Raw genomic sequence first — 26,476 nt, 5'->3', positions numbered from 1 at the left:
TCCATTGTTTCTTTGTATCTTTGAGTTATTTAAATTATGTAAATACTTTTATCTTCAGAATTAAGAATCTGTTAGAAAATAAGGCAAGTCAGGGTAAATTTACTAATGTAAAAGAATTTGGAGAGTACTTTTTGCATTCGTGTCATTTTAATCCCTTTTAAGAATACTATTTTGACTAATATCCTCGATAGAAGTTAACTTTCATATTGAATAAAGCATATATGTCATGGATAGTAAGTAGTAGAAAACAGTCTTCAGATTTAACAATACAAATATTTTTCTTGTTGACCTAGGTGTAATGATTTGCAAGATTTTATCTTTAGAAAACTTAGCCCTTTAGATATAGGAATGATCAATCTGATATTTGGGTTTGACCTGAGTCCTTTTGGGGAAAAGAATAAAAATAAAAATATGTCTCTATCCTCTGTGATTTCAGGAGATCAAGAGACGTCAAAGTTACTGGCATCTTCTGGCCTCAGAATTGATGCTTTACTCTTTTCTAGTTTTACACAGTATTAAGTGCTTATCCTGGGCAAAAGCAAAGAAAATTATGTTGTCTTAACCATCAAAGAACTTGTCTTAGATCAGTGGATAAATACAAAACAGTATTTTATAAAGGTATGTTAATGGAAGTTGATTCTATGTTTGAAATTCAGTCAGTTCAGTAAGCATTTGTTAAGTTCCTACTCTGTGCCAGGCACTGTGCTAATAAAAGCTGGGAGGGGAGGGAGGACAGAAGATAAGAGTCCCTGCCTTCATGGAGCTCACAATCTAATAATGGCTCCATTTTTGTGCCAAAGGATCATTGGTTCATATTCCTCAAAGAATTTTTAAATAGAAACTTCCTAGGTGAGGCATTTGTGCCACCGTGTCATTCTCCCCTCTCCCCCCCGCCATTTTGCAGTACTAAAGTAAAATGGAATAAAATCTTGAATAAAGAATTGTTTCTAAAAGGAAATATTAGTTAAATAACAAATGAAAAGATTCTGAAACATCAAAATGCATTAACATTACAAAATCACTTTATTATACAACCTATTTAAAGCACTCTAATTCTGTTATTAGCATGGAATTAGTTTATAATCAGAATTATCAAGTTGTGGGAAATTGTATGGGCTTAGTAATCTTTTATGAAACTAATTGTGTGCTTTGGCTATATTTCTAAACTGGTTGGAGTTTTAGACAGGAGTGTAATAAAGTGTAGATGTTGGGAGAGGAAAAAAGAAAAGGGGAAGCCAGCTATTTGTTAATTATCTGAATTTTTTTTATACTGCATATAACGAAAATCAGAGATTTCCATATACAAAGCTAGAGCAGGAAAAGAAACAAATATGTTAAGCTTTTTTAAGCCTATAAAATGTGTTAATTTTTTGAAGCTGTCCTTGTCTGTGATAGGAAAACTCATTGGATAAAATGAGGGTTCAGATTTTTTAGTTTTACCTAGACTGTCCAACTGCCTCTGTCCTCTTTTCCTTTCCCTGATGTTCCAAAAGATTTAAAGTGTGTAATTGATTGTTCATGACAATGTACTTAGGCCCAATTTCTGCTTATTAGTAATTTGGAACATTCTATACTGTCACTATTGAACAACCCTCACTGTTTTGTGTGCCATTTATTCCTTGTGTTTGTATTCAACAAATATTTATTTAAATTTTGGAATAGCCCTTCTCCAAAGTCAGTCTTTTTACTATTAACTTTGGTATGTGCCGATTACAACTGTGTAACTTGTTCCAGCTAAAAGGAAGCATGAAATTATAGGTCCAATCCCTATACCTATGTTAAAAAAAAAAAAGTACCTGGTATGGGTAATGCCTCCATTAAAGTCCTCTGGTACCTCATGGTGTGGTGACTGGATTCTTGAAGGTTATGCCAACAAAACAAGCTTTCATCGGTCTTAACCAAGCTTGAAGACTGCTTGGTAAAGGCTTAAACATGGGCCTGGCCTCATAGCAATGGGATTTTTCTTTCATAATTCTCAAAAAACATTGTCATAATGGGGTTTGGGTTGGCTGGTTGAGGGAGTATTAACACCAACAGCATCAGAGATCCTTGACTTAAATTGCTAAGAGGTAAGAAGAAACAAAAGACGGGTCCCTGTTCTATAATCTGAAATCGGTGGCTGCCAGAAATCTGCACAGAAGGATTTTGTTGGAGATTGATGGTAGGATTCAGAGCACTACCTAAGACTTAATTTTGTGAACACAAGTAGAAGAAGTGACTTACAGATTAACACAGGAGATGAGAGGCAACACACCTTCGATGTTTCAGGCGTAGTTTTATGGGGCCCCATAAGTTCCCTAGAAGTTGTAACTGCAATGGAATGGAATTAGAGTGATTAGACTCAGCACAGTTTGGAAAAAACCCATGTGATTAGGGCCAACACATATTTTTGAAAACAGAAAACTAATTTTACTTGCATAAGAAATGATTTCTCTAGCTGCAAGTGTTAAGTAGAATGAAGCAGTGCTGTCAGGTACTTCAAAGGCATGGGAAGAGGGGAGGGAAAGAAAAGGGAAAAAGAAGATGGGAAAAAAAATACCAACAATTGCCTCAGGTGTGTCAGTCACCTGAGGATTTGGAACCCAGTAAGGTGAATGCAAAGGTATTGGAATCAAGAAGGTGTAGTAGAGAAACCAGGAAGGATGCATTTTAATAAAATACTTGATAACATTTTTTGTTAAAATTTAGTTTTGTACAAGTTAAAGAAACTGATAGTATCTTTACTGCAATGGGGTAACTTGTCCAAGGTCACACAGCCAAGAGAACTTTTCAAGGAAGTTTGCTTTCTCCATCCAACCTTGCCTTTTCCTTCATTAGTGCCTTTCCATGCAGAAAACATTTCATTAGGATTTTTTAATTAAAGGACTTTTTTTGTCCCTTTGCTGCAATTGGCTTTTAAGCACCCTGAAAGCATAGGTCCATACATTGCTGTCTTTGATGTGACTATAAGTATCTAAAATGTCTCTCATATAGATAGATGTTACTCCCTCCTATAGAAGAAACAATGTGTCTTCTGCCTACATTAATATAAACGTGTTAGGCCCCCCTTTAAACCCTGCCTCCTCTATTCAACATATTTTATTTCACTGAAACTTTTGTGCGCATTTGAAGAAAAAAGCTATTTAAAAGGTCTATTAACACTAGCCCAGGAGTTTTGCCTCCAGGATCTAATCCTTCTCTTACCTATTCTGTAAAATAGGGACAATAATAACTTGAAGTTATTATCCACTTCATAGATTTGTTATGAGGAAGCTGCCCAAGATATTTTAAAGCCCTTCGTAAATGAGATTTCTCTGGGATTTTCTTGGCTAGCAGAGAAACTGCTGCAAAGAACTTCATCATATTGTCTAGTGAAGTCCTATTCCCTTTCATACAGATTAGGAAGCATGCATTGACAGACTACTTGGCTTCACCGGCATTCTACATCTCAAGACCTAGACCCTGGTCTGAACCTCCTTGCAATGTGTGTGTGACCTTGTCCTGTCAGTTTCCTAGAATCAAAAGTGAAAGAATTTTGAATAGAAAGAAAAGGGGCAACATGAAGTGAATGGCTTTCTTTCATCATTCCAAAAGGGGGTGTTTTACTGATTTCAGATTAAGTAAATGACTAACAGAACAAGGCCGAAGTGTGCGACTTGGTGATATTCCATTAGCTGCTGACGAACTGCTGGAACTAGAGCTCGGGTCTTCACTAAGTCCAGCCCTTTCACTTCATTCGCTGTCGTGGGACTATCACTTTAAAAGGTTCGAGTGGAATATTTTCAGCTTGAGGACGTTATGTTTCGTACCTACATGTTCTTCCCTTCCCAGGGGTTTCTAAGCAGAAAGCCAAGTCTGGGTTGTTTTTTTTTTTCGTCTTATGTCTTCACACCTTGGATGCATCCTCTGTGACTTCCCCTACCTTTTGTGAATCTGACTACATTTTATAGTTCTGCGTCCCCCTAGTCCTTATGTCTTGTTTCACCCTTTTAGTCCATTTGCCTGTGCTGTGTGTTTATAAGGACTCTGGGCCCAGAGAAAATTTCCTCCTTGGTTACCTCTCCACCTGCACCCCCGTGTACCCCAGGCGCAGCCCTTGGGGGTGGACCACACTAGCTGGAGAGCGGGGGCGGACATCTGTTTCCTAGCAACGGGATGCCATAAGCAGAGGTCAAGACTGTCGTGAAGGAAGGTCTCTGCCGTAGCTGTTCTTCGGGATATCCACCAGCAGCTAGGTATTACGGGAAACGGAGGACTTAACCTGGACCAAGGTCCCTTTGACCGCCCCTATCCTCAGCTCGGGGGGCATCCACACTTCCTCCTCCCCAGGGCACCCGATTCTCCCAGTTCCTTCTCCCTCCTTTGCCACATCCTTCCCTCCCGCTTTATACTCACTTGCATAGCTATTTTCGAAAAGTGATTAGTTTTTTCCTTCCTCTCGTTCCATTAGAATGGGTCATAGGAGCATAGATGTGGAGCCAGGAAAGGCCTTAGAGATTATTTATAACAATACTCCCTCACCCTACTTCATTCTAACGAGGAAAGTGAAGCCCAGGGTCACTAAGTGATTCCCTCAAGGTCACAGAGCTAATTAGTGGAAGAGACAGGATTCTGACCCGGGACCTATTTCTGTTATTGCACACTGCCCTCTTAAATTCCCAAAGCACCCATGAGAAGATGGGTTTTTTCTTTCTTAGTAAATCTCACATATAGTGCAATCCAAAAAAATATTTTTAAGCACATACTATATGCCTGGTATTGGGGATACAAAGAAAATGAAAAAACTGCACCAGCCCTCAGGGAGTTTCCATTTTACTTTTACTTTACAACTGTAAAGAGATAAGTAACCACATAATAATTTGAGGGGAGAGCTGTAATAACTAGAGGCTGGGAAAGGAGCCTTCTGGGGCTCTCCTCTCTTGTATGAGATCACACATGAAGAGAAACTTGAAGGAAGTTAAGGATGATGTTGGGAGGCAGAAGTGAAGGAATGCATTCCAGGCATGGGGGACAGAAGTTTAATCAGATTTTAAGAAAAGAAAATTTCCCCATAAATGAATGTAAATGGACCAATAAATGCAAAATCTTCAACAGTCAAGTCCTGTTTGCCAAACAAACAGTATGCCATAGAGTCTGCTATCATTGTTTTTCCTTTGTCGGGGAAATTTGGTTTTGTGTATGGGAGATATCCCAAGGATTGGGACCAGGGTAGGTATATTTTTTATATTTTTGTGGGTATATTTGTGCAACACTTTGAGGGTGTGGGGAGGAGGTCAGGGAGGGAGGAGCGATTTTATATCGGTAGATATTCAGGAAAAGGCCACCATTCCAAAGTGATGGGAAAAGGGACTTGGGAGTAAGAGCCAGGAAGATACAACTTAAAGGAGTTTTTCCTATGCTTGTGCTTTTTTGATGGAACCTCAGTACAACTCAAGAGATAAATGAAGGTTTCCTTTGCAGCCAGTGCACATTACGCATCTTAAAAATGCAATTTATTTTGCATTTTTTCATACTTTTGCTACTATAAGAAAATCAAATGATGATTTAGCTCTCTTATTTGCTGAAGCTAATTCACATATATATTTTGGCGGGGGGCTAGGCAATGGGGTTAAGTGACTTACCCATGGTCACACAGCTAGTAAATGTTATATGTCTGAGGCTGGACTTGAACTCAGGTCCTCCTGAATCCAGGGCCAGTGCTCTATCCTCTGCATCACCTAGTTGCCCTTGCTGAAGCTAATTCAAACAGTTATTTGAGAACTGATTGAGAAGTAGAATTATCTCCATTTCAATAGTTTGACCTTATAAATGTCTGAGAGATGTTTTTGCCAGAATGTATATATAACATTACAATTTACAGAGAGAACTGTAACTACATATTGCAAAAATATTTGACTTGTTTTAAAGCACTTGGTTGGGTTTTTTCAGAGCAAAAAGAATTATATAGGAAAAAAGTCTATAATTTTAAAATGTTAATATTTTAAGATATTTATGTAAACATTTTTAATCTTTTTTTAAACATAAAAAAATTTTATAGCCAGTATAGCAAGAGAAATTTGACATCTTGCTATGCTAACTAATATGCCTTGACCATCTTCTTGTTTATTCATAGATTGGAAAAGAAAGATGAGCTTTCCTGGTTTTCCCTCCCCAATTTCCAAATGAGATTCAGTTTGAAGTAAATTAGTCTAAAAGAAGAAAAGACTGTCACCAACTTCAAAAGAAGCTGCCGCTGTTGCATTGGAATCTCAAGTGCTAAAATGCCTTCTACAAGGGTATTGCTTTCTTTCAAATCTCATCAACAAATATGTATTTCTTGAGTGGTTCATTCATCCTTAGCACTGAAATGTATTATTTTGGTTGTCATGGAGAGAAGATGGCTAGATGTCTCTCTCATAGTCAACTTGTTCTTCTATAGTTACAAATTGACCCTGAACATCATCATGAAACTAAAAAAGAAAGAAAGAAAGAAGATAACTGGGAGATAAAATTTATCGTGACCTATAAAAGTTTTTTAAAATTGTTATATGACTATACCTTAAAGCTCAAGTGTCATGGACTTAGCTTTTTGTTTGTCATGGACCCCATTGGCAATTTGGTGAAACCTATGAACTCTTTCTCAGGATAGTGGTTTGCTGCCTGCATTCATAGTTGAAGGAAATGCTAAATTTCTGTTAGAGGTTTTCCCCGTCCCAAGTTTACAGACCTCCTGATCACCTTCTGAATCTAATATTTTTGGAAGAAGCATTTTAACTAGAATATTTTAGATTAGATTTTTTTAAAAAAGCATTGATTTGAAAAAAAAAAACAGCCTAATAGTAAAATGAGGTGTTACTAAAAATTACAATAGATAATAATTTGTTAAAAGTATTTCATAGTCACTGTCGACCTGAAAGTTGGTTAAAGAGACAACAAGCTAGGTGATAAGTAAATTCATATTGTTTTATTCCTTATTCCCTTAAGTTAGCGCACATGTACATGGAATCAGAGCTTTAACTCTGATTGACTCAAGCAATTTTAAGAGGACATTTAAATCCTAACTCAGGATGACTGTGTTACTAAAAAAAAAAATACAGCATCCATATGTTTTTTAACATATAGCATAAAAAAGGAAGTTTCTTAATTGCATAGATTGTAAATACAATAGAAGAATGGCAAAGTATTAATCAAAATTATAGATCCAGGATATCTGTGTTTCCCCTACATAACATATGTCCATAGGATACAAAGATAAGAAAAGTCCCAGTATTCAAGAGAGTGTCTGGAACCAGGTATCCTGTATTTAGTGATCACAAACAGGAAGAATGCCGGTCAGTTCCATCTGGTCCTGTAGTTGCTGACATAGGAAGGGGTATTTTTAGTTCACTCAGAAAAGATTAATTCAGGTTTTTGGCCCTTATTGGGGCTCAGTTGATCTTAAATGATTATCAAAACATATAAATAATAATAATAAATATGAAGGTACCATTAAAGTCCTATTACGTATAAGAATTGGTGGGCCAGAAAGTGAAGATACTGTTGAAGGAATTTTTACTTTAGTCATTGACTTGAATAAACCACCAATTTTGGACTTCAATTTTCAGGGTCTTACCAGAAAGTTAATTATTTCCAAACATTTTACTCAGTAGGAGTCACCTGTACTAAGTTGGAATTATTGTCCATTTTAATTATAATGTTCTTCCTAGTTTATCATTGTGTATACAGTCATGAAAAGAAATTATCTCCTAAAAGGTGAATCATGTTGTAGCATAATGACCATTTGGTTATTTTATATGTATTTTTCTAATAGTCATAGAAATTTAATAATCAAACATGGAGTCTTGAGATAAATAGATCTTGATTTTACTTCCTTTCCTGAGGTATAGGATAGAAAGGGATATTTTATATGACAGCCCTTTGAGGTTCTATAGGCAGAAGAACTTTATAAATCCAAAGTGATATTATTTCATAGTATTGTACTATAGTGAAAAGAACCTTTGACTTAGAGTCAGAGGACTCAGATCTGAGTACTGACTCTGATCCTTATTGGGCAAATCATTTAACCTTTATGAGGCTCAACTTCCTTATTCATGCAATGGAGAGAATAATATATGCACTAACTACTTCTCAGTGTAATTCTGAAGAAAGCACTTTCTAAGTCCTAACGCGCTATTAAACTGTGAACTGTTCTTTGTATCCCAGAACACTTACAATGTGAACTCATTGTAACAGGGCGTGTACATCATAGTAATTTGTTGTTGGAATAAAAACCAGTAGTAATAAGGCAAATGATGAAAAATACCATATTCTAAACTAGCACCAAAATTATGATAGAGCCCCAGCACATTAAAACTACCCTCCCAGGGTATAGAAATCTACTGGTTGGCTGATCATGATGATAGCTATTTTGATATTCTGTGGTTTGATACCTTCCTTTCCCCACCCCAACTTGCAACCCAAAATTTACTTCATACATACATTTGCTTATTTTTCTATGTATGAGTTGGTTAGCATAGCATTACAACTTATTAATATTTCAAACTGTAAGGCAATTCAGATAGTTATGATATACCACTGTTGATATAATTCATAAAAAGGTAAAAAAAAAAACCTAAGTACAGTGAGCTGTACTCTAGATCTCAGTTGTAATCCTAGCTTCTTAATTTAGTAATTGGACAGTTTAGGTTTGCTGGGGAAATAAGTCCACAATTGAAAAAAGTTAATCCGTGGTAGATCCTTGTAATTTAAAAATATTTTCTTTTTCTTTACTTCCCTTTGTAATTCCTTATTCTGTCTTTGGCCACATATCTAAAAATAATGGCAACTAACATTCCTAGAGTAGTTACAAGAATGATAAAAACATGAATTACAAAACATTTAATATTAATTTATCTCATCTGAGCCTTACTATATACATATACATATACATATACACACATGTATACATACATATATATTTTGTGTGTGTATGTATACATATATGTTGAGGTTTAGGGATGCTGGGACCCCAAAATCACGATACATGGGTCCTGTCTGAATGAATTCGACCAACCCCCCCAAAAATTGTTTCAACTGAGGACAAGGTTTATTAAAGATCCACCATATTGGCCAGACTCTTAAGAAATCTGAGCATTTGTGAGCGATTGGTGAGATTATGAGAATCTGAGCCCTTGGCTAGGTTCTTAAAGAATCTGAGTATTTGGCTAGATTTCAAGAATCTGAGCATCTTAATGGAGACAAGATGAATCTTATATACAGAAAGACTGTGGGAGGGATCCAGGAGTGGCCAAGTAGTCTGGGGTGACTGGAAGAAGGGCCTAAGGGGCATCTGGGTGGGAGTGGCCAATAACCTGGAGCAAACAGAACACCAGGGACCTGGATCACAGAATGGGGTCTAGATAGGATTAAGGGTGAGAAGTGGCCAGGGGCAATCAGGAGGTAATAGAATAGAATTGGGAGATTGGGCATAACCACAATGAAAGGCCAGTTGAGTGGATTACAGCCTCAGGTAAAAGCCAGAGATTTGGAAAAAGTCCAGGGATTTCCTTTTTTGGGGTCCAGATTCCAAAGACATGGTCTTTTCCTTTTAGGGGTTCGGATCCCATCCCATCCCATCATATATATATATATACACATACATACACACACACATGTATGTATGTATGTATGTATGTATATACATATGTATGTATGTATGTTATATACACACACACATATAACATATACATATACAATACACACACACACACACACACACACATATATATATATATATACATATATATATATATATAAAATATATATATATATATAAATCTAAGATCCATGGGTGATATTGGGAAGCCAAGTGTTAGAGAGATTAAGTGATTTACCCAATACCACATAGCTACTATATGTGTTCAAGTCAAAATTTGAACTTGTATTTAACACTCTCTGCTATTATTATGCTGTTTCTTAGTATTTACAGAAAAATGGAGTGGGGGTGGGGAACATCAAGGAAGAAAGGTTATGTGTAGATGATTAGTTTTCATTCCATCTTTCCTATTCTCAAGAGATTATAGGGTCACAGAGCTAGAAGGGACCTAAGAGGCCACCTAATCAATTCCTTTATTTTACAGATGAGAAACTGAGGGTCGAAGGGCCAAACTGAATCCTTTCTTCTCTTTTCTATCCATTATCAGGGATCTTCTAATGATATCTCTCTCTGCCCAACCCCCATAACTGAATCCCCAGAGGCTGGAAGTGAGGAAGAAATGTTTTTTGCTTACCTGTCATTTTGATGGAAGAAAAAAAAAGTGATAAGCTTAAAAATGGGGGGAAAAAAATCATAATGAAAGGGTGAGTTAGGGAAATGTGGGATACTAAAGAATTAAGGGATCTTGTATCTAATTCCTAAATGAAACTCTTAAGTTCCTGTTTAATAACATTAGGAAAAATAATAATGATGATGCCTTTCATGTGTGTGGGTCTTTATAGTTTGCAAGACATTTTCTGGCACATTTTCTTATGTAATCTTCACACTGACCCTTCAGGGTAGGTAATATTCCCATTTTACAGATAAGGAAACTTAAACTCAGAGAACGTATGGCTTATATATTTTGTTAGGTAGCTATCTATGCCTCCATTTCTTTCATTCACTCATCAATCTCTTTTGCAGCCTGGTTTTATCTTTACCATATTGTTGTCACTGTATAAATTGTTCTGCTGGTTTGTTCACTTCATTCTGCATGTGTTCATACAAGTCTTCCAAAGTCTCTCTGAAATTATCTCCTTCATTACTTCTTACATAGCAATAATATTCCATCACATTTATATACAATACCCTGTTCAACCATTCATCAACTGATGGGTACTCTCTGATTTCCATCCTTTGCCACCTCAGAATGAGCTATAAATATTTTTTGTACATACTTAGTTAGAATTTGTTATGCTCAGGATTGACCCCTCTCAATCTACTCTCCGCTCCTTTCTTCCCTCTCCTTTCTATTTCTCTGTTAAGTAAAATGTATTTCTGTACCAAACTGTGCATATATTCTTCTCTCCTTTGACCAGTTCAGATGGGAGTGAGGTTCAGATGTTAGATGCTCCCTCCGAGGCCCTCCTCCCTGTTGGTATAGATGTCTATTTGTGTATCCTGATTATGTGAGATAATTTTCCCTAACCCCTAGTATATTCCTCTTCCCCTCTCTTTTTATTCTCTTAAGATCATCAAGATATAACGAAATCATTCTTAGGCCTTGTCTAATTAGGCTCCTTCTGTGTTCTCTGATAATGATGGAGTTCAGAGGGTCACATGCATCATTTCCCCACATTAGAATTCAAATCATTTATATTTTTGTTTAATCCTTTATCATTCATTAGTGTTTACTTTTTGTTTCTCAACTCCTATGTTTGAACTTCAAAGTTTCTATATAGCTCTGGCCTTTTTATCAGGAATGCTTAGAAGTTCTTTATTTCTTTAAAGATCCATCCATCTCCATGTAGCATTATATTCCATTTTGCTGGGTAAGTTATTCTTGGATGTAAGCCCACATCTTTTGCCTTCTGGAATATTGTATTCCAAGCTCTCTGCTCCTTTATGGTGGTGGTTACTAAATCATGTGTGATCTTTACTGTGGCAACTTGGTACTTGAATTCTGTCTTTCTAGCTGCTTGCAGCATTTTTTCTTTGACCTGGAAGCTTTGGATTTGGGACACACTGTTCTTGGAAGTTTTCATTTTGGGGTTTCTTTTAGGAGGTGACCAGTGGATTCTTTATATTTCCACTTTGTTTTCTGTTTCTAAGAGATCTGGGCAATTTTCTTTTAAGATTTATTCAAATATCATGTTTTAGCACTATTTTTTTGGTTGTGATTTTCAGGTAGTCTAATGATTCTTAATTTTTTTCATCTCAAATCTGTTGTACAGATCAATTGTTTTTAATAAACACCTTACATTTTCTTTTTTTTAGCCTTTTGACTTTGTTTTAATATTTCTTATTATCTCATGGATTAATTAGCTTCTATTTTGTCCGTTCTAATTTTCAGGAAGTTCAGGAAGTTGTTGCTCTGGCAATGTTTTGTACCTCTTGTGCATGTTATTAATTCTCTTTCCAATTTTTTCTTCCATAGATTTCATTTCTTTTCCAGTTTTTTTTTTCCCTTTAGCATTTATTTATTGATTGAAAAAACATTTTAAAGCTTTTTTTTTAAAGCAAACTCTCATATCATCCTTTCTTGGAATTCTAGTTAAGTTTTTGTCCAAGTTGGAGTTTTATGTTTGGTTTTGTTTTTAGATGTTTTGGTTTTCTGTGTTTTTTCTTGAATATCCTTGTCACCATAAAAGTTTTTTACAATGGGATTCAATTTTTTTATTTGTTCTTTGTCAGTTAATAAATATTAAGTGCCTGCCCTACTATGTGTCAGGCACTATGCTAAGCATTGAGGATACAAAAAGAGACAAAAGATAGTCTCTCTCTCCACAAGGAGCTCACAATCTGGTTCGTTCACTTCACTCTGCATGTGTTCATACAAGTCTTCCAAAGTCTCTCTGAAATTATCTCTTTCAGAAGAAGGCCCAGTACAAAACCCTATGGGACACCTGTGGTTAGAAAATGAGATCTGGATGAGGATTCAGCAGAGACTGAGGGGTGGTCACATAGGCAGGAGAAGAACCAGGAAAGAGCAGTGTCCCAAAAATCTAAAATATTAGGAGCAGGAGGGTGATCAACAGTGTCAGAGGCTTCAGAGAGATAGAAGAAAGTAAGGATGGAAAAAGGCCATTGGGCTTAGCAATTAAGAGATCATTGGTAATTTTGGGGAGAGCTGTTTCAGTGGAACAATGAGGTTGGAATCCAGATTGTAAGGGGTTAAGAAGAGAGTGAGAGGAGAGAAAAGAGACGAGTATTTTAGGCCTTTTAAAATAATTTAATCACAAAAGCTCTTCGCTTACCTTCTGACTTCAAACTTGCAAGCTTACAGTGGTCTGATCCAGGGCAACATCTTGATCACCTCCCCCCGGCCTGACCTCTGCAATTCCCTGATCTGGATTTGGGTCTGAGCAGCAAGGTGGTGCAGTGGATAGAATACTAGCCCTGGAGGCAGGAGGACCTGAGTTCAAATCCAGCCTCAGATACTTACTAGGGGTGTGACCCTGGGCAAATCACTTAGCCCTCTTTGCCCCAGTTCCTCGATCTGTAAAATGAGCTACAGAAGGAAATGGCAAACTACTCCAGTATCTCTGCCAAGAAAACCCACAATGGGGTCATGAAGAATTGGGCATGACTAAATGACAATGAAAAACAACAGAAGATTGCTGCTTTACTCATCTGCTATCAGTTAACTGGGAAGCCCTGTTGGTTCTGGGTGACTTTCCTTCCCTTTTTGTCAGGGATTCCTGCCCTGGTTATTCTTCTTCAGGTCTCAGGTTCAGCTAGGAGTTGGAACTGAAACCCTCCTCTGCTCCTAGGGTAGGCATCACACAAGTTCAGAAGAATTTGTTTCTCTTAGTCTGCAGCCTATACCCAGAACACCACCCTTGGGTGCAGGTTCCCTTCCACTGTCCACCTAGATCTGTGACCTAGAACTGGGTAGGGAACAACAAAGCTGCCAGTTGGCACCTGTTTCCCATTCCCTATATGGGTCTAGGTCTAGGTAGGACCACTTCTTATCCTGGGCCATAGCTTTCCCTGGGTGCAAGTGCACTTGGCCAGAGATGTCCCCAGTATCCACAGACTTCTTTGTCTCCTTAGGATGACCTGGGCTGGAAAAGGGACTTAATTGTGACTTTTTCTTAGATTTCTCCACCAGGATTTGGTATAGCGTGTTTTCTAGTTTGGAAGAGTTCTAGTGTGGAGCTCACCATATTGCTTCCTGCTTCTCCACCATCTTGCCTCTATCTGCCAATGATCACTTCATTGTAACCCTGATAATCTTTTCTCAATCGTATTTCTTCATGACCTCCGCATCATTTGACACTGTTGATCACCCTCTCCTTCTGAACACTCTTTATTCTCTGGGTGTTCGTGATACTTCTGTCTTTTGGCCCTTCTCCTGCCTATCTAATCACTCCTTCTCAGCCCCCTTTGTTAGCTCATCATTCATAACATACCCCCTGATTTTAAGGTTTCATTCTGGACCCCTTCTCTTTATTCTCTATGCCTGCTCCTAGTGAACTTATCAAGTCCTATGGGTTTAATGGTAATCTCTATGTTGATGACTGTTAGATCTTTATATCCAACCCTAACTAGTCTCCTGAGCTCCAGTCCTATATCTCCAAATACTGATTAGACATTTCACACATGTTCCATAGGCATCTCAGACTCAGCATGCACAAAACAGAACTAATGATCTTTCCCCAAAAACCCCATCCTCCTAGCGACCTTCCCTATTTCTGTTAAGGGCGCCACCATCTCCCCTGCCCTTCCGAGCTGGTGTACCTGGTCATTCTTGATTGCTCATTCTCACTCACCCTCACATCTAATCAGTCATGAGATCCCATCACTTATGCCTCCATATCTTTACTTAGGTCTCCTCCACTAATACAGCTACTACTTGAGTTCCGACAATATTACTTCTTGATATTCTTTTGTGGTAACCTCTTAATTAGTCTCTCTGTCCCCATACTAATCCATCCTCCACAAAGCTGCCAAAGAGATTTTCCTAAAGTCCAGATCTGTTCATGTCATTCCCTACTCAATAAACCTCAGTGGCTTCCTCTTCCATCAAGGATCAAGACCAGAATATAAGACCAAATGCAAATGTTTGGCCTCCACCTTTTGCAGCTTTATTTCACATCACTCTCCTTTATATATATTATATATAAGTATATAATATATGTATACATATATTAATATAAATTTCATATACACTAGGGTCAATCCAAAATGGTTTTCTTAGTATTCATCACACATGCCATTTCGCATCCTTTCTCTGAGACTCTCTTCCCTGTGCCTAAAATTTGCTTTTTCCTAATTTCCATTTCTAAGAAGCCCTAGCTCCCTTCAAGGCTCAGCTCAAATGACACCTGCTACATGAAACCTTTTCTGATCTCCCCCAAATGGCCTTCTATCTATTTTGCCAATGCCCATGTGTGTGTGGGGTGTCTACCTGAGCTATGTAGTAAGCTCCTTGAGGGTAGAGACTGTTTCACTTCTGTCTTTCTGTCCTCCAGCAGTGCCCAGCACATAGTAGATGCTTAGTAAATGGTTGTTGATTATTCAGACCATAATCATCTCAGCTATAAGCATAATTATAACACTACCTTGTGTTTATACAGCTGCTTTCTTCCTAAAAATCCAAAGCATCCTCATAGTTAAGATTTCCTTCTGGTGGCAAGGTAAATTATCCAAATTTGACCAATGTAAATTTTAAGGCAAAAAAAAAATTTAAGATAAAAAGCAAAGTGTAAGCAAATATTTCTTTCAGGGAAAAATTTTTTATGTAGTCTTGATTTTGACATAAAGATTAAAAGAACCTTTGGGGAGATTATTGTTTTTGGTGAAGATATTAATTTGTTTAAATAAGTACATTTTGTAAATTATACATAACTTGAAAAAATAATTCCCCAAATCCATTTTTACATTTGTATACATGTATGTAACTAATCTGTTTTTATTATTAGAAAGTAAGAATTAAAGAACCAGTAGATCAAAGAGAAATGTGGTGGCGGACAACATTAAAAGTATGTATATTTCTATTTTTTCCTTATTATTCTTTCTTTTTGTATAGAAACTGTATGAAAGGAGGAACTGTTTATATCTATCAGTCATATTATAAACTTATCATTTCAGTAAAGCCATAGGAATTAGAAATATAATTTTAATTTTTCATATAAAACTCTGAAAAGTGAAACAAATCAGCAGGATTAGAGAAATCACCATGATTTCCAAAAATTTTATCCCGGTGTTTGGTGTTTGGGAGTACCAGGTGGCTAGGGAGGGAGAGGATCCAGGGATCCCAGAAACAATGGTAGAAAAGCCGGCTCATTTCACTCTCTCAGAACACCTGGCCTCCCCTCCACACTGGCTTCTATGACGTTTCCTTTCTACTAATCCCTTGATGACACCATTTAGTCTCCTCCTTCACCAGAATGCAGAGGAGACCCTGAACGTTTGGAAGCTTGGATTCCAATGTCCCCTAGGAAGTGGTATTTAAAAGCAGACTCGTTTGGTGGGGACCTAGGGTGAAGGGATGGGATACAGTGAGGCAGCCTCGACGGAGGGAGAGTTGCCCTATCTTTCCATTAGCTACTGTTCATGTGAAGACAAACACATAACTAGAAATGGTCGACACTTACAGGTCTCCTCTGCTCATTCCCCTGGAGAGGGCACAAGTGTAATGTGGAGAATCGTTGAGGGTATCAGAGGGCACAGTGTAGGGTAGGATAGAGTGGGATAAGGGACATGGGAGGGAGCAGCTGGGTGGCACAGTGGATAGAGAACTGGGTCTGGAGTCGGGAAGATATGAATTCAGTCCAGCCTCAGAAACTGTGTGACCCTGGGCAAGTTACTTAACCTCTATTTGCCTCAGTTCTTCATCTGTAGAATGGGGACATACTGGAGAAGGAAATGGATTTGTCTGTGGGGTCACAAAGAGTCGAACAGGACCGAAGGGCCAAACAACAACAATGAGGGACGTGGGAAAGATGGAATTAATATGGATTGGCATGAGGGAGCTGTAGTAGGTTTGAACAGTGGTCAGGGAAAGGAACCTTTGGGCTTAGGCAACCTACCAGTCAGAATCCAAGGGATGCTTAGTGAAGCAATAGGAAAATAGATTGTCATGTTCTTCATAGTAGCAACAATAATGTTGACTTTAATAATCTCTGAACAAAAGGTGAAAAGGGGGAGGGAGGGGTGGTACATATAAGCCTTGGTTCAGGGCAGATGGAGAATCTGCTGGGCTTGTCTTAGGGTCAAGACGGGGTAAGCAGAATTAGTCAGTAAGCACTTATTCAGTGTTTGATATATGCCAGGGGCTGTACAAAGTGCCTAGAATACAAATAAAGGCAAAAACAGTTCAAGGAGAGGGAAACAAAATGCAAATAATGAGGCCCATACAAGATGTATAAAAAAAAAAAGCATACGGAAGGCAATCTGAGAGGGAAAGCATTTGCAGCCAGGGAAGCCAGGTAGGATTCCCCTACAGAAGGTGGCTTTGGAGTCAGTCCTGAAGGAAGCCAGGGAGGTAGCCCTCGATGATTTTAGAGGGGTGGAGCATTTTTATTTGCTCACCAGCCACAATCAGCTCTGCCTAAGACCCACTCTCATGTTAAGTAGATGAACTCCCCCAGTGTTGGGGAGGGAGTTCAAGGGGATCGTTAGCCCTGGACTGGTGGCAGGAGTGGAGGGGAAGGAGTGCCAGGGCAGATGGATCAGTCCCTCCTCCTGCTGATGGTCGCAGTAGGGTTTGGTGGAATATGGGACTCCAGCGATGCTAATGCTAAAGCTTTTTTGCAACAAGTATATCAGAAATAAAATAATCAGGGTCCAGCCACCCTCAAAGTCTAGTTGTAGCAAGAGCATTTGGGTTGTATCACAGGGTTTCATTAAAGCACTCAGCAGTGAAGAGAGATGCAGATGATCTCAGAATCAATGTTGCTTTTCAACAGGAAACTCCCATACCAGGTACCTACACAGTGCGAGACTTTCTGGAAGAATCCCGTTTAAACCCGGTGAGCAATACATACAATTTTAAAAATGAAGGTAGATCCAAAGTCTCTTTTGTGGAATCGAGGAGAGATGCAACACTGCCTGATATACCCGAGTACGTGCCTCCTAACTTCATCGACCTGGTCAATAAGCAGATGGCTTCTTACTCATTCAAAGACACCCCAAGGCAAAACCCCAGCACGCTGTGTCTCAAAGATCAGGTAAAGCTCTATCTCTTGTTTGTGAGACTTGAGGTGATCCTAGGAGAGCCATTATCGATCTCCATGCTAATCATGTCCTTTAGAAATCAAGCTTTTAATTTTTGTTTTCTTTTTTAAACTTTGTTACCTGGGGTGGCTCTCTGAGGACGCAAGTAGAGAGGCCTGTATTCAGAAAGTGAGAGAGGCATTAGCAAAGGTATTAAAATGAATTAATTATTAAGAACAAAAGGTATGAATAAAAATATGATTAAGAGATTTTTTAAAAGAAGTCAAGCAGTTAGTATCTGTTTGCAAATACAGTATACTCAGCGTGAATATCCCATGGGGCTCCCCTGTTGAAATTTCCTTTGACCACTTTGGTCATGGGAGGCTACAGGCTCTCTTAATTCTGTATAAATAAATAGAGGGCTTCTTTCTGGCCCCTTAATAACTTCAGTTCAGAAGGGCCAGGTTCACTGAATAAAGTTTCGGGTTCTTTTAAAGCCAACTTAGATACCCTCTTATTTTAAACAATTGCCTCTATAATTAAAAAAAATTATTTCTATTGTTAAGTGCCTGCATCAATCAACCTGATTATAACAATGCCTTGTTTTCCTTTGTTTTTAAAGAATTATCATGGGCTGTATAATCTGGTAGAAGTGAGACCTGGCCTGACAGCCATGGGGGAAAGAAATAAACCTGTATTAAACACCTACCATGTGCTGGGCACTTTATGAATATTATCTCAGGAAGGTCAGAGTCTCATTCCAGATGACTTCATTCATAATTTCAAATACCTACTAGATGGCCTGACTATGGAGCCAGTGGTTTTTCCCCTGTACCAAATAGGTGGATCCAGTTGTCTTTTCAATTTATTTTTCAGAAAGGATTTGTCATTTTATATCCATTTTATATCATTCAAATATAGCTTAAAAAAATTGGGAAAACACATATAGTTATTTTACCTGACAAATACACACACACACACACACACACACACACACACACACAGATTTTTCATAGTGCTTAAAGTTTTGCAAATTGTTTTTCATACATTATCTTATTTCATACAACCCAATGAGGTAGATACTCTTATTATCCCCATTTTACAGAAGATGAAACTGAGACTAAAAGGAGATAAAGTGACCTGCCCAAGGTCACACAAGATAGTATCTAAGACAGGATTTGAACTCAGGTTTTCCAAAGTTCCAAGCTTAACACTCAAGCCACTGCCCCACACTGCCTCCTCCTCCATAGATCCACCAAATGACCTTCACCAAAGCCCTAGTTTGATGTTTCATTTTGGCTTTAAAGGTGTCCCTGGGTTCTCTAGAGCAGGGGTGTCAAACTCAAATAAAAACTGGGGGCACTGAATCATCATAAATCCCTGAGGGCTGCAGACTTACTTAGAAAACTTCTGCTCCAGAGGCTTTGGCAGGTCTAAATTCTGTGATCTGAGAACCCTCTTAGCCAAACCCAGAGAGACTCCTCACTAGAGTGTTAGCTACCACATGACTCAGTTTTTTTTTTTTAATCACAGCATCACTACTTCTTAGTAAAAACTCTAAAGGGGTTTATATTAGGTGATCTGTATTAGATATATGTTAGGTGGGGGAATGCGAATACTGATGAAATCACAGAGCCTTAAAATATTGAAGTATTATATAATGGGGGTGGAGCTTTTTAGATATTCAACTTATAACCTTTTCCCCCCATACATAAACAGCTGAATATTTTGGCTTTGTTAGCAAAACTCAAAAGAAATAATAACTTGAGTTAAGGTGAACATTTATAATTGAAAAACTCAGGGTTCATAATAACTAAAGAAGTTTTCATAAGCACTACCAATTAAATCTCAGATCAGTCAATCAATAAACATTTATTAAGCACCTACTATGTGCCAGGAACTGTGCTAAGTGGTAGGATACAAAAAGAGGCAAAAGACAACCCTTCCCCTCAAAAAGCTCACAGTCTAATCAAACGTTCATCCAATGTAGTTACTAGAGAATCTAGATCAGGGAATGTATTTATTTTATTTTATTTTAAATTTGATTTATATTTTTATTATTTTATTATATAGTATATATTTATTCTGTTATTTATATTTTTATTTTATATTATATATAAAGATATAACAAAATGTATTTTTATATGTTTTATTAATACAAATTAGAGAAAAACAAATGACACACTAAATACTTGAAATGTCATCATTTCAAGCAAAGCACAGTGGTACACACCCATAATACCAGCTCCTGGATAGGCCTAGGCTGTTGGATCACTTGATTCGGATTTCTGAGCTACAGCAGGGCTAAAGCCATCGGGGTGTCCACACTAAGTCTCTCCAACACCAACGTGATGGGTCTCCAGGAGCTGGGAGCAATTAGGCTTCCTAAGGAAGAACAAACCAGAGCAAGTCAAAGCTTCCATGCCCATCAGCAGTGAGATCGAGAATGGGAGGGCCTGCAGTACTTCCAGCATGGCTGACTTAGGGAGACCTAGTCTCAAAAAAACCCCAAAAAACTTCTATCATATTGAGTATGCTAACTGAAATTCAGGGTTGTGAAAAAGTGATTCCTCTTTGCATTGCAAGTTCGTGGGTGTGATGCAGTGTAGGCAGCATTCAGGAACTCATTCTCCTTCCATTATTTGAGTCTGTTTCACTTCCTACAACCTCTTCTCCCCTTCTGTAAGCTTAGTGTGTTTCCTGTGTAATGGTTATCTTTGAAATCTTTCTGAAGTTTAGTCTGGGGAGATACTTTTTCTTGGTTGTAGTCACTCAAATAGTGGCCTACTTTAGTGGCACTTGGGTTTAAGGTTGAACTACTGGACCATGGCTTAAACCTCTCCACATCTTTCCACTTAGTGTTAAATAGCTTTTTGTCTTAAATTTCTAGGCATGGTCATCGGGCCATTAAGACTCTTCTTCCATTTGCTGAATGGGATTTATTATTAAATTATCTATTTATTCATTCATTATTTAATTATTTATTTTTTAATTTTATGCCTCAACAATCTGGACTCAGCTCTTTGAGTCACACGGACTGTCTTTCAATGTGAGGGACAGCTTGAGTGATCCTTCCTGCTCCAGCCAGGGCTGAGTTGTGAAATGACCTCTTAACTTTCTGTAGATGCCCGCTTGTTCCCTGAACCGCCATCCTGTCTTCCACTCAGTTTTCACTTTTTTTTTTTTTGCTTTTTTGGCTTGGCAATGGGATTAAGTGACTTGCCCAGGGTCACACAGTTAGTAAGTGTCAAGTGTCTGAGGTCATATTTGAACTCAGGTCCTCCTGACTCCAAGGCTGGAGCTCTATCCACTGTGCCATCTAGCTGCCCCCCTAGTTGTCACTTCTTTTAGGCCCACTGTGGAACAGGAAACAGTCTTCACAGCTCCTCTCCGAGCCTCAGATTGCCACTCTGTTTTGCTTTTTTTGTGCCCGTCTTATTTCCCTTACCACAAAAGACAAACACAAAATATTTGACATGTCATAATGTAAAATCCAGTGTGGCACGTGCCTATTACAATCCTTGCTTCTGGGAAGACTGAGGCTGGAGGCTTCTTTATCCTTGTAACCCCAGAACAGTGCCAGGCACCTAGTAGCCACTTTATTCCATACTCGTTGATTATTTGACTACTAGGTTGTCAGACACTCCTTGAGAACTTGGGATCAGGTTTTATCTCTATCAGCATCTAGCACAGTGCATTTCCTACAATAAGTAGGTGCTGAATAGATAAACGGTGGTTGCATAGACATTATTTCAAAGCACCTTTACAGCTATGCCTCCTCCTGTATTCATATAAACCCAAGGTGATTTTAGAAGTAGTGACTGACCCTGAGGTCTGTGGAACACAATGAACATTACTTCATTAATTATCTAGGTTAATAGCCGATTCTGCTGTGCTTTATTTATGGTGCTCAGTTATGGCAAGACCTCTGGGCATCTGCCTGTAAAACCCGATTAGAAACATTAATTGGCTGAGACAGAGTGTTTCTATGTTCTGTACTGCCCAGTTCCTTATTATCACTGGACTATGGAAGCCCAATTGTGATAGGAAGAATTCTACAGGAGAAGCCTTTCCAGGAAAATCCCATGCCGAAGCAGGAAGTTAATACACACAGTTAACAGTCACACATACTGACAATGCGACCATGATGCACAGGGAGATGGTCCCTGCACTAAGACTTTGGACTGCTCAATGCACCATGAAAAAAGAAGGAAACGAAACCGTTTTTGCAGTTAATGCCAAATAAAAGAGCTGAGGTGTCAGATCCTCTAAGGAGCCCCAGTCTTCTCGATCAGTTTCAGCCGTGTTGCCTAAAGCCCTGACCCATATTTCAGGGCATTTCCATGACGCTTCATTCCAAAAGTCTGATTCTGATTGCTGACTGTACATGAACAAACAGTTGTTTTATCTTTAGGGTTCAGTGTTTCAGCTCTAAATTTTAGCCATAACCAATTTTTCTTTGGAGTTTGTAATATCAAGAAAATACTAAGCCACAGCAATAGTGCAGCTTATACCTTTTAAAATCAAAATTACATTTAAAAAGCAAAATTTAAAATTAATTCATATTTACTCTGATCATCATTACTACTGCAAAATCTGCATCTGGGGCCAGAAATGCATATCATTTTATAAAGAGCAGCTATGTGGTAACTAGGGTAATGCCAATCACATATGGACAATGCTAGCACATGTATGAAAACCTGATTTAGAAGGGGAAAAAAAACACCTTAGGGGATAATTTTTAACTTTAGAAGATAATTTACCAAAGAATCTCTTTAATAATAGCCGCTTTAGTACACTTAAAGTATGGTTTATTTTCCAATAATTTTATATGTCTATAACCTTTTATGATGCTCAAGGACACATGATTTCGTGAAATGCAGTAGATTTCAATTGAATGACCACAAAGAGGAAATATAGTGTAATGGATAGACTTGTAGGCTTTGAACCAGAAAGAACCGGATTCAGTTCCTGCCTTTAGCTAATGGCAGTGGCCAAATCACTTAACTTTTCTCAGCCTCAGATTTGGAGGCTTCTCTGCTGTTCTGCAGAGACTCTGTGATGTGAATTAGTGAAGGGAGTTCCCATACTGATAAAAATACAGATTATTAGTGACATGAAACAGTATTTTAGACATCTATCTTTGAAAATGTGGTTTGAAAAAGTTAAACACAGCTTTCTTACACTGCTGAAATAGAGAAAGTAATTCTATATGAATTATGATCTTGAGATAAAAGATTACAAATGACAACAAAATGACTTGAAGACCTGTGTGAATCTATTATTGTTATATTATAATATCATCTGTTGTAACTATGTTACTATTATTAGAGTGTTGTTAATCTATGTCCATGTCTTACAGAAAATTGATGTTTCACCAGGGCAATATAATATTGTTTCAGCACCAGTTCCCAAGTTCCTTGCCAGGTAATCACTATTTATTATCATTAAATTGATTATTTAATTTATATAATTCCCCTCTAAAAACTCCTTAAGAACAATTATGATAGTTTTAAATTTTCATTTCTGCCGAGCATAATATTTCTTCAACCTTTACTATAATAATATGAAGGAATTCTAATATTTCTCAAGAGACAGAAATTAATAAAATGTTGACTAAAAGAAAAATAGGTTTAAAAAATGACATGTTGCAATTTTTTTTTAAAATACAGGCACTATGTGTTCCGTTCTACAGTTCAGAGGTTTCCAACATATTATTTTCTTCCAGTAAGTACATTGTTGATAACTGTTAATTCTTGATTTTGAAAAGAGAGACACTTGGTTTCCAACATTCTAGCTGATCCTTTTGAGACATTGTCATAGGAGGCTAGAACGGAAAGGGACCTTGAATCTAGTCCAACACCTTCATTTTATATTTGAAGAAACTTGAGTCCCCTTGAAGGTAAGTGACCTGCCCAAAGGCACCCAACCTGTAAGTGGCAGAGCTGGGGAGTAGAGATCAGTTTCCTCGCTTCCAGTTCAGTGCTATTTAAAGAAAAATATTTCGCCAATGAAGCAAATAGCAAATGGATGCTACTCTTTGATTTAATGCTGAAAATAAATTGAAGATTTTATAAATCTTGAGTCATTTGTAGCAAATTATGAGGTTAAGCAGACAAGATTATTCAGGAAATAAGCAAGAATGCCTGGTTTCTTCCCTCTTAGGAGTTTAAAAATGCTTTTTTTGTCTCTTAAAATTTCTACTTCTGTTAGTGAATTGTGGCTAAAATAGACAGGTTCTCTGGAAGATGAATAAGGATATGTAAAAAAAATTAATATTCATATGGTAGCTCCAATAGAGGAATGAGATGAGGAGATTATAAAGTGAATAAAGCTGTGGTTTTTCTCATTTTTGGGGGGGAGTGCTATATTTATCTGAATATGTATGATCTATTAGAACATCCAGGTGAGGGACAGAACAGATGGGATGAAGAGGATTTGAATTCCAAGTCAGGTAAAGAGAAAGAACACGGTTGCTTTAAACAGGACCAGGTCTCCTAGGAGGAGCTTTATCATAGAGCACTGAAAGAAACTGCATAAGTCATCACAGAACCACTCCTGGGGATCTTTGAGAAATGATGGATATGGGGAGGAGGGACTGGGCAGTTAAATCCATGATCACTTGATCTCTTCCCTCACGCCCCCATACACACACATAGTGAAATTATAGAAGGTAAGGGACGAGTAAAAGAGATACAGTGAGGTCTGATGAAATGAAAGAATGTAAGGGGCATGTCAGAGAGATAAAGAAGTTCAGTCAGACTCGATGGAATTAGAGGGTGTTTGTTGCAATTGGTGGTGGTGGTAGTGGTGGTCCTTGGGGGAAGACTAATGACATCGCTGCTGGCCCCTGATTAGCTGGGGCAGCTGGGTGGCACAGCAGATAAAGTGCCAGGCCTGGAGTGGGAAAGACTCATCTTTCTGTTCAAATCTGGCCTCAGACACTTACTAGCTGTGTGACCCTGGGCAAGTAGCTTTACCCTGTTTGGCTCAGTTTCCTCATCTGTAAAATGAGCTGGAGAAGGAAATGGAAAACCACTCCAGGCCACAAAGAGTTGGACATGACCGAAAGGACTGAACAACAGCAAAAACCACTGACTGCCTATACCCCTGTTGGCCTTTTAGAAAAAAGCAAGGCAGGGGCAACTAGATGGCACAGTGGATAGAGCACCGCCCCTAGAGTCAGGAGGACCTGAGTTCAAATTCGGCTTCAGGCACTTGACACTTACTATCTGTGTGACCCTGGGCAAGTCACAACCCCCGACTGCCTCACCAAAAAGAAGAAAACAAACAAACAAACAAACAAACAAAAAAAGCAATACACTCTTTAGGGAGTCAATTGAGACAGGAGACATCTCTAAGAGTATGAGCTCTGGGAGTGGAGAAGACAGCCAGCTATTGAAAAATTCCCTCGTGAGAGGAAATCATCTCTCACTTCTTAGAAAGGAAGAGACTTCTCTATCCTCTCCTCTGTCCCCCATCATCCATGACATCTTGCACCATCAGGAAGAAAGGAGTAAAGCCATCAGAGATGCTACCCCCAGAGGACGTCATGAGAAAGGGGCCTTGGAACATCAGAAGCATGAGTTGGCATGGCCGTGTGTGTTTCCCCAGCTGTGTGTCTCTCTGCTAGTGTACCCTGTGTGTTTGCTCACTCTGTGTGCATCTCAAGCTTATGGGGGGTGAGTGGAGTTAATATTTTGTGGCTACTCGTCCCTATGTCATTATCTTGGTAAACGCCTTTTCAATCCACCAAATAGACCCACAGAATACCTTCATACATGCTTGGGCTCCAGCCACATGGCTGTTCCATGACCTGGCTTTGCATGTCTGTTGCTTTTGGACTTTTGTATAGGCCTTCTCAGCCGTGCCTGGAGCATACTCCCTCCCCACCTCTGCCTGTTGAAATCCTTGTCTTTTCTCCAAGGCTCAGCTTAGATGCCACTACCTCCTCCTTGATGCCCTTCCTTGCTCTTTGCAGCTAGTTCACTCTCTCTCAAATTTCCTTAGAGTACTTTGTCTGTCTCTCTCCTTTGTCCTTACTACATTCTACCTGGTGGCGCACATGTTGTACCCCATCTCAATTAGATGGTAAGCTCCTTAAGGACGAAGGCTATATCACTTTTCAGTTTCGTATCCCCACCACCTGACACAGTACATTACACATAGTAAGTGCTTAACAAATGCATTTGAGTTGATTTCATTTGTTGAAAGCAATTTGTAAACTGAAAAACACTATATAAATTGTAAGTTGTTATAGTTTTTATTATAATGTACTTTCATAAATAGAATTGTGGTTGAATAGGATCCCAAAGTTACCTCGAAGGCACAATACAATAGTGTTTGTGTATTCATGAGCAAAAAATTTGAAAAAATCCATAAGCACAAAGTTGTTTTTCTTTTTCAAATAGGACATATTTTTCTCTAACTATTCCAATTCTTTTGATCCAATTTGTCCTAAATATAAAATAGTATAATGAGAGAATTGGCTTCTACTGTGTTGCATTCCCACCCCCACTTGGTCATTTAAACTGCACGACCTTGTGTGGATGTGGTCAGGCTGACATCTGAATAGAGACAGGCTTGCCATTTTGTTTGTCTCCACAAAAAGACCTCCATGTGCCCATCAGCTTCCTTGTAGGATTTGCTGAAGCATAAACATTACTTTTATCCTTCCTTATA

At 38.3% G+C, this 26,476-nt stretch overlaps 1 protein-coding gene across 1 annotated transcript in view; it reads left to right on the top strand.

The window, feature by feature from the left end:
• The first annotated feature begins 4,013 nt into the window (after positions 1–4,013).
• Positions 4,014–26,476, top strand: part of STPG4 (sperm-tail PG-rich repeat containing 4) — a 45,480-nt gene continuing 23,017 nt past the window's right edge. Inside the window, exons 1-6 of the mRNA XM_021001224.2 lie at positions 4,014–4,214; positions 6,092–6,254; positions 15,559–15,618; positions 17,548–17,808; positions 23,157–23,221; positions 23,467–23,521. Of these exons, the coding sequence (XP_020856883.1) occupies positions 6,240–6,254; positions 15,559–15,618; positions 17,548–17,808; positions 23,157–23,221; positions 23,467–23,521 (456 nt within the window). The 5' untranslated portion in view covers positions 4,014–4,214; positions 6,092–6,239. The remainder of the gene's footprint in view (positions 4,215–6,091; positions 6,255–15,558; positions 15,619–17,547; positions 17,809–23,156; positions 23,222–23,466; positions 23,522–26,476) is intronic.

The sequence above is a fragment of the Phascolarctos cinereus genome, unplaced genomic scaffold (assembly GCF_003287225.1).
Source record: "Phascolarctos cinereus isolate Bilbo 61053 unplaced genomic scaffold, phaCin_HiC Scaffold_2;HRSCAF=192, whole genome shotgun sequence".
NCBI lineage: Eukaryota > Metazoa > Chordata > Mammalia > Diprotodontia > Phascolarctidae > Phascolarctos > Phascolarctos cinereus.
The sequence above is the reverse complement of the archived record's forward strand: the minus strand, read 5'-3'. Positions and strand labels throughout refer to the sequence as shown.